Below are 12,344 nucleotides of genomic sequence, written 5' to 3'. Positions count from 1 at the left end.
ACCCCCTCTGGCTCCTTTTAATCTGAGAATTAGCCTGACCAAAAGTCAATGCTTGGAGGACCCTCTCCTTGCCAAAGTCTTTGGCAATTGCAGTTGCACTGCAGCACTCCTCCACTGAAGAGATCAAAATGTGTCCTCAATGCAGAAGTTGCAGACTGGTTGGTTGCTCCTACTTTTCAAACTGCAGTCTGCTTGTGTGAAAGGTATCTTCTCTCTATCCACCTTTTCCTTGTCAATGTGCCTCTGTCCTGTTTTCAGCCCTAGGGTCCTTTCTTCAAAGGAGCGGACACCAGTGACCTCCTGCCCCTTCCCAGCCTTGCACTGTGGCAAGGACTGCTGACTGGCCATCACCCCCACCCCAGCAGTACTCTCCCTTTGGCTTTTGGTGCTTGGGTATTTGTGGGACCCATGAACTCCAGCACCTCTGACCACAGCCTCCTCCTGCCCACAAGGCAGGCCCACAGAGAATAAAAGCTCTAAACCAAGGCTAAAAGTTTGAGATATGTCAGCAATGTGGCACAGCCAAGGAATCAACAGGAACACCAGACCTCTTCATGCCATGCCAGCCCTGCAGCAGCAAACGTATTTCTATGCCTGCAGAGCATGCACGGGGCACTGCACAGAGATGCTGGCAAGGCTGCAGCTCCCGAGCAGCTACTCCTGCAGCAGGACAGCCTGGTCCGGAGGGTAAGCCAGGGGAAAGCAGTGCCTGCTCACACCCAAGTCAACTGTCCTGGGTTCAGCGCTCAAACCACGACGTCAACTCTGCAAGAAGATGAGCAAAACAATTCTGTAACTTCAGCAGAACATGAATTTCTGAGGGTTTTTTATGGCACTGTCTCACCTTGCTTGCACAAATGCACATTTCAGTCCTGGCTGTCACAGAGTACGGCACTCCTATGGACATTTCAAACACAAAGCAGCTCACAAAGTTTACTGGGCAGCTGGCTATCCTACACCCAGAAACAAAATTTACGGCATACAGTTGTGTTCAATCCCTTGACCTGTTGGCATAACAATAGATTCATCTAAGCCTTTTGCTCACTTACAAATGGATGTTAATAAGAAAAAACACAGAAGAGGAAATATAAGTAACAGAACTTAATAAACACTTTGAATATTTACTATCTTATTTCTATGCAGAATTTCTCAAAGTGCTAAGTGCTATGATCTCACATTAAGAAATATATGCTTTTAGAGTTGAAACTAGAACATAAAGAGAACATAAAACTGTTTTCTTAATAACTTAAAAATTTTCCACATCAAGAATTTAAATATTATCACCCAATGGCATGAGCCTGATGTTTCACACCTGACTTCTACATAGTCTCCTGCAAGACTGGTGTGCGCATATTAACGACAAGTCATTTTACACAACTCTTCAAACAACAACATTTAATCATTTTCACATCAAAATCACTTTGTAGCTCACCAGCATTTTCTGGTTTTCTTTAAATATAAACCCGAACATTTTTAAAAGCAGCAGTTTATATCCACAGATTTAATGCATAATTGATCCTTTTTAAAAAGGGAAAATCCATATGTTATGTGAAATTCTTTCTATTGATATAATGAAAAGCAGCAAGAAGAGTTTGTAACTCTACAAACTCTGTTCTCCCAGAATAATCAACTTTCAAAACAAAGCATTTTCAGAAAATCTTATTTAGCCTTCTTTTACAAAGCATGATAGGTTGGACTTCTAACCTGAACTTACAAAATGACAAGTTATCATCCCAAAAGGAGAAGAAAAAAAAAAAAAAGAATGTAGCCTGGTATAAGGAAACTCTGTGCCAAACTCAGACTTCCATTTGCGAAAACCAGAACATTTCTGAGATGTCTCATATTTCTGAGCTACTGGAATCAATACTTTATTTACCACAGATGCAGTAGTTCATCTCTTTCCAGGGGTGCAATTAGGAAGCCAGAGCTGTTCATTTCTGGATACATGTTGCAAATATATGACTATAAATCCAAACAGAATTCTTATTCCTTATACCTCGGTTCTTCCTGTTCTCCTAACTGCTACTAACTTCACAAAAACCATGACAAAAACATTTAGAAATCTTTATTGCTGGAAAGCTATGGTGGGACTATCATTCCTTGTACAAAAATATTTTAATGCAGTTATTTAGAAATGTTAAATAAGAGCATTTCAGTGATAAAATATTTTATTAGTGCTTCTGGTTTTGTACATTAAGCAATGTATTGGGACTTTTAAAAAAGTTCTCAAGTTTCACTATTTGACCTTTCAATCTCAAGACATCACTGTTACAATAGAAGCAGATGGTATGGTAGAGGAAATCATTCCAACAGTGAGGTTCTGTAGTGACAGTTGAGACCCATAAAGTAAGATTCATGTATGGTGGAGTATTTTATATATCTATGCATATCAAAAAGATTATGGGAACTCTGCCAACCATGTGTGAATGTGACCAGTCAAGTGAATGCTACGGCTGATCCAGCTCCTGGCAGGCAGGGTGTTTAGCTGTGATACAGGATATGCTGGCTGGAGCCAGCTATAGCATTTGACGAGATGACAAATAGATCCTTTGTGTGGTTTATTTTGTCCCTCTGAAGCATCACCAATATCACTCATCCACTCACTCCACATTATGCAAAAATATCCATTATTTAAACGCTTCGTATAAACTCAACAGAGATTGCTGACAAGGTGTAAGATACTCCGTGGCTAGCAAGGAAGCCATGAAACCACACACAGAAAAACAGGAGACCTTATTTTGAAAGGATGAAAGCAAACAGAGAAACTGGAAGAAATGAAGCAAGCACCAGGTTCAATAAAATGATGAAAAGAATGTCCTGCTGCAAAACCAGGACTATAAAGTGTATCAGTCTCTAAGTGTACAACATAATGTAACAAACAATACCAGGTAAACAGCAAGTGAAACAATGTCACACAACAGAGAATCTTGTGCATGAAATAATACAACTTTTTATTCACGTTTTATAGATTACTTTTATTTATTTTTGCTTTAATAATGCATATTCTGTTCACTCTGTGCAAAATTGGGGACAGAGGCGGGCGCTAAAATCATCTAATGAAAATCAAGCGATGAACATTCAAGTTGAGGGAGAGGCCTACCAAAACCAGGAAAGCTAAAAAGCCACAGCTGCTCAAGACAAAACTGCTCTCAGCTGCGCCCTTTCGCCCCGCCACTTTGCACAAACCTGGCTCTACTGACTGAGCAGGTGTACACTGAGAAGGTGACCTCCGCTGGACACCAGGGACAGGAGTTGTCGTAGTAGCTACATTAGGGAGACCTGGCTTGTGACCGGCTCCAGTCAGTGTGTGGCAAAGAAAGGCACAAATCATTGCAAAGACCAGATTTCTGTTGGTTTGTTTCCTTCTTGTAAATACATTACTGTACACAACTTAAGTTTGAACTGTATTGGATTTGGGGACATAAAATTGCATATTTAACAGAACTTAAAACCATAACAAAAAGTAGGCTGTTCTATCTTGAAGCAAAAATAATCCCTCCAGCCCCAACACTAACATTCAGTCCTGGCTATATGCAGTAGAAACATTTTAAAATCTGTGACAAAAGACAATTAGAAACCAAAAGTCAAAATCATAAAGCTTGTAAACAGATAATCTGAAATACATTTTATTTATGGAAAAATATCATCAAAATAGTACCACTATGGACTAAACTGCCTGAGTTTTCCTTTCACCTAGGATCTTGAAGTAGAGAGCCTTTAGCACGAGAGGATCAATTTCAGTCACAGCTAGTGCTGCACAGCACTGCTTCAGGTGGAAATTTTGTCCTCGTTGTTGGTGTTTTTGTTGTGCTATCAAAAACTGTTGTGCTAATCCTTCAAATAAAGGGATGTTGAGGCAATTCTTAAATCATTTGGCACAAAGTTATTTTGGCTGGGGCATAAATTTGAGTCTCAGTCATGAAGAATAATGCAACATTCCACCTATCAAGCATTCACTTTGATTGAAGAGCTTTCTTTATGTCATTAACTTCCATCTGAAAACAAACAAGTAAAAAAAATTGTGATGAAATTAGATGCTTTAGCAAACTGAGGCACCATTTCTAGGTATTGATAAAAAAGCACATGTTCCATCTTGTCCACAGGTGTCGCGTATGGGTTTTATACTACTCTTATTTCCACAGATTTTACAAATTGAGGTGACCTTCCCAGCTGTGTAAAATGACCACTCATGGCTTACTCCCCTCAGAGCTTGATACTGAATGTAACACAAGACCTTTCAAGCTCTTTAAATTACAATTTTTACAAGCCATGCAGCTCACTGCCAGGAATTACTTGCAGAATGAGCACCGTGTCCTTGCACCAGCTGCTGCACTTACACACGGCGCAAGTAAACTGAACTGCTGACAATGAGCAGTGGTAGCTGAGGACCAAAACCTATTGTCTCTCTCCTGTAGGGACGGTTCTTTCTGTAGGGATGGCAGTTGCCTTCTACACCCATCAAGCCTGCGTCTAGGCACCTTAAAGGCTCTAATATATGTACAGCCATGTGGTAAAAGGATGTGGCTGAAACCATCAGACTTAGCTGTACACGGCCTCTCTGACAGAGCCTGGAAACCCTGAGGCACGGGTATTAGATTTATTCAAAGACACCCCTGACACTCAACTGTGGCCTACCATCAAGTCAGTCTTCTTTAATACATGGACTGAGAACACTCTTAAACTAATGCAACTTTTGTTTGTTGAACTCTCACCTTCACGTAAAACTAATAATGTCACCTTGGCTAGCAGCTGAACATCTACCAGTATATGCAACATTTGAACTGGAGTAAAAGCATTATAGATTATAATTTTAAAACCATCAGTGCAGGTCTCTATTTACAGATGTTAAGCCAACCTTGTAGGCAGATTTTGAATAGTTTGGCCTGTTAAACTAAATCAGTAACTGTTATTAAAAATGTTCATTGATTTTATCTGAATAAATTTCAGTTTTAGCCAAACATGTATTGTGTGCTACTAAAAGCCATACTCCTATGTGGTTTCACGCATAAAGCTTTTTAGGCAGCTTCAGAGCACAGATATTGATGGTTCCCAATGCTGTTACTTTTTTGCCATGTTCCCAAGCACTTTACTGAGTGGAAACAGCCCAGTGAAATTACAATTTGATTTTCTACCCCAAGTACAAAGAAAAAGTACAGTTGACCTATAGCATAAAAATATAAAATATAATCAATACTAAACCACTTATAAAGAGAATAGAACAGAACAAAATAGGACGATTTCAGTTGCCAGGGACCTACAAGGACCATCTAGTCCAACTGCCTGACCACTTCAGCAAGTTAAAGCATGTTATTAAGGGCTTTGTCCAAATCCCTCTCCGAAACCTAGAAAAGCAGTTTCAGCGTCACTCCATATCGAAGCAGCACAATCAATGACCCTAGCAAAGTCTTGGCTCCGTGACTCTCACTCAAGCAGGGCAGTATGCTGCCTGGAAAATGATTAAGCCAGCATGACAACATCTAGAGCCAAGGTACTATACAAATGATAGTAGCAATAACTGGAGTCTTAATTAGAGCACATTGTTTTATACTGTTTAGGATGCTTTCGTAAAGACAACCTGAGTACAATCTGTAAAGCAGACATAAAAATCTTGCTATATGAAATAATGTTCCAAGCATATCAACACTAAGACAAGCCTACTACAAAATAGAAAGCTTTGGGAGGAAGCAAATAATTTAAAGAGACTTGATTTCACTCATGAAAATATCAAACCATTAAAACCGAGACTAAAAAAAATCATAGTTCGAATTCTGTATTGTATTTAATTAATTTTTTAAAATTTCTCTCGTTGTGCTGATAAATTTTTAGATAATTAGGCTTTTCAGTAAGAGCCCAGTACTGCAATATATATGACACAGATTGGCAACACTATGAAGGGAACAGGTATATCCCTTTCAGAAATGTTAGTAGCTTTTGATTCACTGGAATCTAGCAGAGTTTTATGTCCCATACCTGAGGCTAAATCAAAGCCACCAATACTTCAATAACATTATTAATAATTTAAGTACCTGCAATCGTAGACGGATCTTCTTTTCTTCATCCAACTCAGATAGCAACTGTTTAATCTCTTTTCTGTTAAAAGAATGCAAAAAGAAAAAAAAAAGTTTGGAATGGTAATGATTAAACTAGTAAAATACAAAAGATGACCTCTTAGAGACATGTTTTCCCTGCTTCACTAGTTACCTTTTTTCTTCTGGACAACTAGCTAAAGTCAGCATGCTCTTGTATACTATATGCTATAGTATAGAGAAGTAAGACTCTCTATAAAAAGACGCATCCCATACAGCTTATGATTAATACATTTCCTCCCTGCATCCACAGGCTTTGCTCTGGACTAGCTATATCAACACTGTATTGGCACCCAGTTGTCTTTTTTCCCTACAAAATGTAGATGGATAGTTTGTTGGTGGGTTATTGGAACTGGTAACACAAGTCCTGCCCATGCTATCACATATTTAAGCCACTTAAAAGCTGGTTATGCCAGCAATACACATGTAACCTTCAACTTAATTTATAAGACTTAATGATCCCTAATATGGATTTGCCTTCATCCTTCTTTGTCAGGAAGGGGAACACAGCTATATGAAGCCGACATCTCATGCTCCCACTGAGTGATCTCACCTTAAGACTGAAACCAGTAGGTGGAAGCAGCCCTTACATGAAAGCCTGGGGAGAAGAGAGGAGCAAGAGCCAGCGTTAGAGGCAAAGCTGTGGGGTTTGCTGGCTCCATCCAGTTTGAACTAGGCCCTCCTGCATCTTCTCCCAAAATCCTCACACACCTGTTTGCCACAGTCTCTGCATGCTGCTTTCCCTTTACTTTTTCCTGCCTGGGCTACACACAACTGACAATGCAAGTGAAGGTTTAGCTTTCAAAATATCTAATATTCTCAGGAATAGGACAAGCTACATGCCAGCCCCAGTTTCTCCTAAGAAATGAGCAGCTTAGAGAAAATAAAGATGCCCAACACTAAAATAGCAAGATTCAGGTTCATAAACACAAAGGTCTTCTAATGTCCTAATTTAATTACTTCTTTTGTAATATGAGCTTCCTGGGAAACTGTGCTAACAGTCAAACAACAAATTGATTCAATAATTATAGGAACTTTTTATTATACTAATACTAATTTATTATACTAATTTGCATTACAACTAGAACAAATGCACCCCTCATTAAGATCAATGCATACGAGTTTCCAAATAGTTACTGGCAAATAAACCAACATAAAAGCCTTATTCACTGCTTACAGCTTGTAACTGAAATTTTTCAGCACCCCATAAACATCTGCTTATGTCACAACACAGGAAAAAAAAGCTGCTACAGATGGATAGTGCCAGTCTTTTTTCCTGAGCTTCTCACCACTGAATGCATTCTGTCAGACAAAAATCACTCACAAACACCAAGGCAAGCTGTGCAGAGTAACATACATGAAGGCAAACTCAAGAAGAAAATGCCACCACCATGCATCAACAGATGCATCCCACCTACAGCTGTGATTTGCAGTGCTTACTTTTGCTGGTCTTTCATGGTTTCAATGATGGTTCTTAGCTCCTTAATTTGTGTTCTCAGCTCCTCCAGGGTAGTCTGACCTTGGCTCAAGTACTCAGTCTTTGGCTTTCCTTCAGAACTGAACAGGGATGGGGAATTTGGCCTGTGGCTTGTTGTTCCCATAGCAATTGAGTGAAATCCAGGTGACGGTGAAGGGGATAGTGATGGTTGTATAATACAGCCAGTAGTCAAACCTCCTGGTTTTGGAGGCAAGGAATTTTTATTATCAGACACCTGCAACAAAAACAATAACAATCTCTGGAGAAAGCTTTATGAAAATCAGACCACTAGGCAAATATTAAGCGTTTTTCTGCCCTTCAATAATGTTGAAGGTCCATAGTCAAACACAGACAGTTTTGGCCACACAATGATAAATATAACAATTAGTCATTATCTTTGTACATGTGCATCAGAGGGGGTATAACTGGGATGCAGAAGTTCAGGCAGCTTCAGTAAGGCTTTCCACAGTTGCTACAACCAGTCAGTAACAAGTTTTCCAAGATCCCAGACCTAGCAGTGAAATGAACCAGGGATGGATGCTCTGTGTTTCCCTCAGGCATTTCTGAGAACACACCTACATCCATGGATGTCTCCTGCAGAGCTCAAAACTGCATGGCCAAGAATCCAAGTTGTATTTTTTTGAAGATTAAATCTATGATTGTCAACTAACAATTGAAGGTATCTTCAACACCCAACGTTTTATAAAAACGAAAAAATTTGTTTCATGTCACTCTTATTGTTATGAAAATATCAAAATATTCTGTAAGCTTGCTTATTGGTATGATACAAAAAGTAAAACAAAATCCCATGGCTTTAGGATGATAATATATTAGTAAGAAATAAATGTATTGTACTGTCCTCTGTTAACTGAAGCTTCTGTTCATGTTAGATATGGTAGGTATGAATCCTCATACCTACCAATGGCTTTTTGCTCCTCCAAGGACTTAACAGAAAAATGCAGATTTAACCTAGTTACCTTGGAACCAGGTAGCTAGCTCATAAGGAACTCCGCTACTTCTTGAACTGAAATCCAGTGCTCTACTTATTAGACAAGGTACAGAAAAATCTAAAGTCCACCTACCAGACATGACCAGCTACTTGACTGCATACATAGAACAGTGCAGAAGCGCAGTTATCACAATGGCAAGTAAGGTGAATCTTAACTATCATGTTGCTTTTTGGCACTGCTAATGTGTGCATTATATGACAGCTACCAGGAGTATCTGAAAATCTGATTTGGCCAAGAGTAAGAAAAAGCATGAGGCAACCTTCCAACTCTATCTTGGGCAAAGAGACACTGAAGTTGAGTGGCAAACAAGGTAATCTATCAAGAGAAAATGGTATGGAAATGGAAGGAGACATTATAAGTAAGGACTTGGGGACTGGGGCAGTGGCATTAGCTGGACAAAGTAACTGAAGGAAAAGTAATTGGTCAGATGAGAATCAGGAGAAAGTGTGATAGGAAAGGAAGAACAGGATCCACTAAGACTGTTTTTTTCTTTAAAAAACAATCTTCCCCACTATAGGAGCACGATTGAGCATAGAACCTGTCCCAGGCAAGCACTGCATAAAAAGGTGTTCTGCAGAAAAGAAGAGTGTGACCACAGAAATGAAAATGGTGTTATAATCACAAGAAAGCCGAATCACTCCAGTGGCTTGAATGCTTGACTTCATGACCTTAATAATACTCTTTTAACATTTTATATATGTGTGTGCATGTTTGAGTATCTATAAGTGGATTGTTATGGATAATAATCCTTATATCAGTAGATGCAAGTTTCCTTTTCACTGAAAGAGGTGTCAGGCTGAGTTCAAACCCAGAGCAAGTGAGCAAGGCGCAACTGGAGTCATCCACACTGAACACCTTATTCCAGAGCTTAACTGGCTATCAACATTAAAGGCTCAAGCAGCTATTTTCTGATAGCAGTCATCTTGTTTTACAGGAACATCATCTACATCCTTGGCACAAACATATAATTTACAAATGTTGGCCCGAGTATTCCTTAATGCAAATGCTCCCAGAAGAGGGAGCTATATCGCAAAACATTATCCTTAGAATTTTATCACAGAAATGCATGACTTCATCTTCCAAATATTTTGTTATACTATTATAATGTATTACTTGTATTATTAAAGATATCCTTATGTACTAAAAAATAGCTCCAACCTCTAAAGCCTGATCTACCCACTCCTTCTGTAATATTCGATTATCCTATAGTTTTCTACCAAAATACAGTAAGAATGGCACAAGCCTATAAAAGGAATACAATTATACCAGTATAAAAAGTGATCATACTTGCAAATTTAAATTGCCGTACTATTAGAGAGGGTCAAAGAGCTGTATTTACTCTGCTTACAAATTCTTCTAATGTAAACTCAATTTACAGCTGCCCTAAAGGCCTGTGTTTCTAAAATTTATTTCCCTAGCTTCTCTTATTCTGTGAAATGTATTTACACTAGAAAGGTTTTTTTCACAGTATGGTTATGGAGACATTTGAACTCTGCAATTCATTCCAGACACAGAACAATCTTTAGTAACCTTTACCATTTCAAGCTTCTTTAAAGGCTAGTTACCAGGTGACCGTTGATTTAAAATTTGAAACTAAATATTTTAATACTGTTTTCAAAAATTAATATGTACAGGATAAGATTAAGCAGGCGCATTCCAATTAACTTACTTGTGATATTGTAACAGTTCTTGATTTCCTTGACACTTCAATAGTTTTCTGAGTAATGGAAATATGTTCCTCCTTCTCTTCTTCAGGACTTGGGGAGTCAAAGAAATCAGGGCTTGAAAGAGATGACTATGTAGACAAACACATACACACACCACAAGAGAGGGGAAAAAAAAAAAAGGCAGGTATTTTCACTGTACAATAATTTGACAAAGGAAGAAGAAAAGCATTTATGTGATGACTTTTTCTTTTTTTTTTTTTCCAGTTATAATTTTCAAAGTAACAATGCTTAAAACCAGGACTCTTTCTCCTCCCACCCCTCCTTTTTTACATCTTCTTTGCAAGGCTAGAATGCTTTCCAAGCATTCATGAAATAAGATACACTTAAGAGTTGAATTCACCATTAATTTACATCTTTGCATTGCATTATATTGCAAAAAGAAAACACCTTCCTGTCCACAAGAAAAGCTTATTTGGCTAGGACACGGAGCACTGTGCTGTGGTGATGCCAATTCTGCCACCTGGGCAGCTCTGCCACGGCTTTGCTCAGTGCAGGTTTCACTCTGCTGCTCTTCAAAGGACCCATGCTGCTGCCCATGCACACTGCTGGTGCTGCAGGGCTGCCTTGTTCATGGCCTCTTTGTAAAGGTGCAAACCGGGAAGGTTCTTTCCGCCCCTTGTTCCTTTCCCCATAGATTTGACAGGGGAAGAAAAACCTTTTCAGTCATCTTTTATGTTTCTGTATTTACGTACATAGTCAATTTTGAAAGCTTTCTTTTACGTGTTCTATCAGTTTCACAATAATCCTTTCTGTTTCCCTCCACTTTGTTTTTCTTCAGCAACATGAACATGGGCAATCATCAGTAGTTGCTGTCATCCTGATATTCCAGAATGCAAAAAAGCACAGAAATGAACAAACCCCAAAGAAGATGACACTAAAAAAACTAAGCAGTGGTTTCTCAAGTATGGTTTATGAGACCAACTTGTCCAAAGACACATATTAAAGCGTGAAATTTAAATCACTGTTATACGTACGATTGTGAGCTTAATGTGAAGAAACACACGATGGCTCAAGGAGAGCTGTCGAAGGCTGAAATGGTCTGTTTGTGCTCAAAATCTGGTAAACGTCCTAGAGAAACTAAAGGAGTTGCTTCTTTTGGGAAACACTTTCAAAATCCTTAATGCTTAGCACAAACTAGTTTATTCCACAGATTTTTATAAAGGATTTTTCTGGCCTCGATCATGGCTGGCAAGGAATACTTGGCAGCACCCAAATAAGGGGGTACAAATCTTATAAGGGAGGGAATGTTTTAAACATCAGTATTCAGAACACTGGCAGCTTTTCGACACTAATTTTCCTGAGCTGCATTTCTCTGCCTCACTGTACGTGTGCAGGAATGGCTGTGGAAATGTAGTAAACCACCAGGGAACACGAATGGGGTGAGGGGTGAAAAATCAGAAAAAATATTTTTAAAAGAAATGGAAAATTAACTTACAGACGTGAGAGACTGGGAGGGTGGTCGCCTGCCAGTAGCTTTTGGTCTAGTTGTAGTTGGATGATTAAGCTTCTCAGCAATTGGTATTACAGAATCAAAACCTTCCAAGTCTTAAAAATAAAACAGAATTGAATCGGTTTTCTGGAAATTGTCCTCAAAAGGAAAGAATCACAATTTTTTTTCTAATTTCAAAGAAATCGAATCCCATTTTCCCCACTGTGTCACAGTATTCTGCACACGTTTAGCCACCTTGATGACACTAAAAACCTGGAAGTCGAAGGCGGCTGTAATCTAGTCACCCTTGCTAAGCAAAATTACCCTTCCCTCTCAAACACAATAAAGCAGAGGGGGAATGTGTAGAGGAGCCTTTGGCTTTATTTTCGTCATAGTGAAAGCTAAATGACATGGGTCATATGGCTTGGAATAAACAGTTTCAAAATTTCCATCTTGCTATTAAAGGGCTTAATAATTTTTTTTCTTGAATAATTGGAGAGGTAAGACAGTGCACACATCTCACGAACTGTACTGTCAGTGCTGCATCTGCAGCAACTGCTTAGGGGAGCACAGAATAAGAATGAAGAAGCTGGAAGTGATCCGCAGGTTCCTCGA

General features: G+C 39.0%; 1 protein-coding gene across 7 annotated transcripts in view; it reads right to left on the bottom strand.

The window, feature by feature from the left end:
* Positions 1 to 1,380: 1,380 nt before the first annotated feature.
* Positions 1,381 to 12,344, bottom strand: part of SH3KBP1 (SH3 domain containing kinase binding protein 1) — a 221,120-nt gene continuing 210,156 nt past the window's right edge. For all 7 annotated transcript variants that reach the window (XM_030476111.2, XM_030476113.2, XM_030476114.2 and 4 more), the window contains 5 exons: positions 11,736 to 11,845; positions 10,243 to 10,368; positions 7,527 to 7,798; positions 6,027 to 6,090; positions 1,381 to 3,995 (listed from right to left, as the gene is read on the bottom strand). In XM_030476111.2, coding sequence (XP_030331971.1) covers positions 3,954 to 3,995; positions 6,027 to 6,090; positions 7,527 to 7,798; positions 10,243 to 10,368; positions 11,736 to 11,845 — 614 coding nt within the window. In that variant the 3' untranslated portion in view covers positions 1,381 to 3,953. The remainder of the gene's footprint in view (positions 3,996 to 6,026; positions 6,091 to 7,526; positions 7,799 to 10,242; positions 10,369 to 11,735; positions 11,846 to 12,344) is intronic.

The sequence above is a fragment of the Strigops habroptila genome, chromosome 2 (genome assembly GCF_004027225.2).
Source record: "Strigops habroptila isolate Jane chromosome 2, bStrHab1.2.pri, whole genome shotgun sequence".
Taxonomy (NCBI): Eukaryota; Metazoa; Chordata; class Aves; order Psittaciformes; family Psittacidae; genus Strigops; species Strigops habroptila.
Note: the sequence above shows the minus strand (reverse complement) of the source record. Positions and strands in the feature narration are given on the sequence as shown.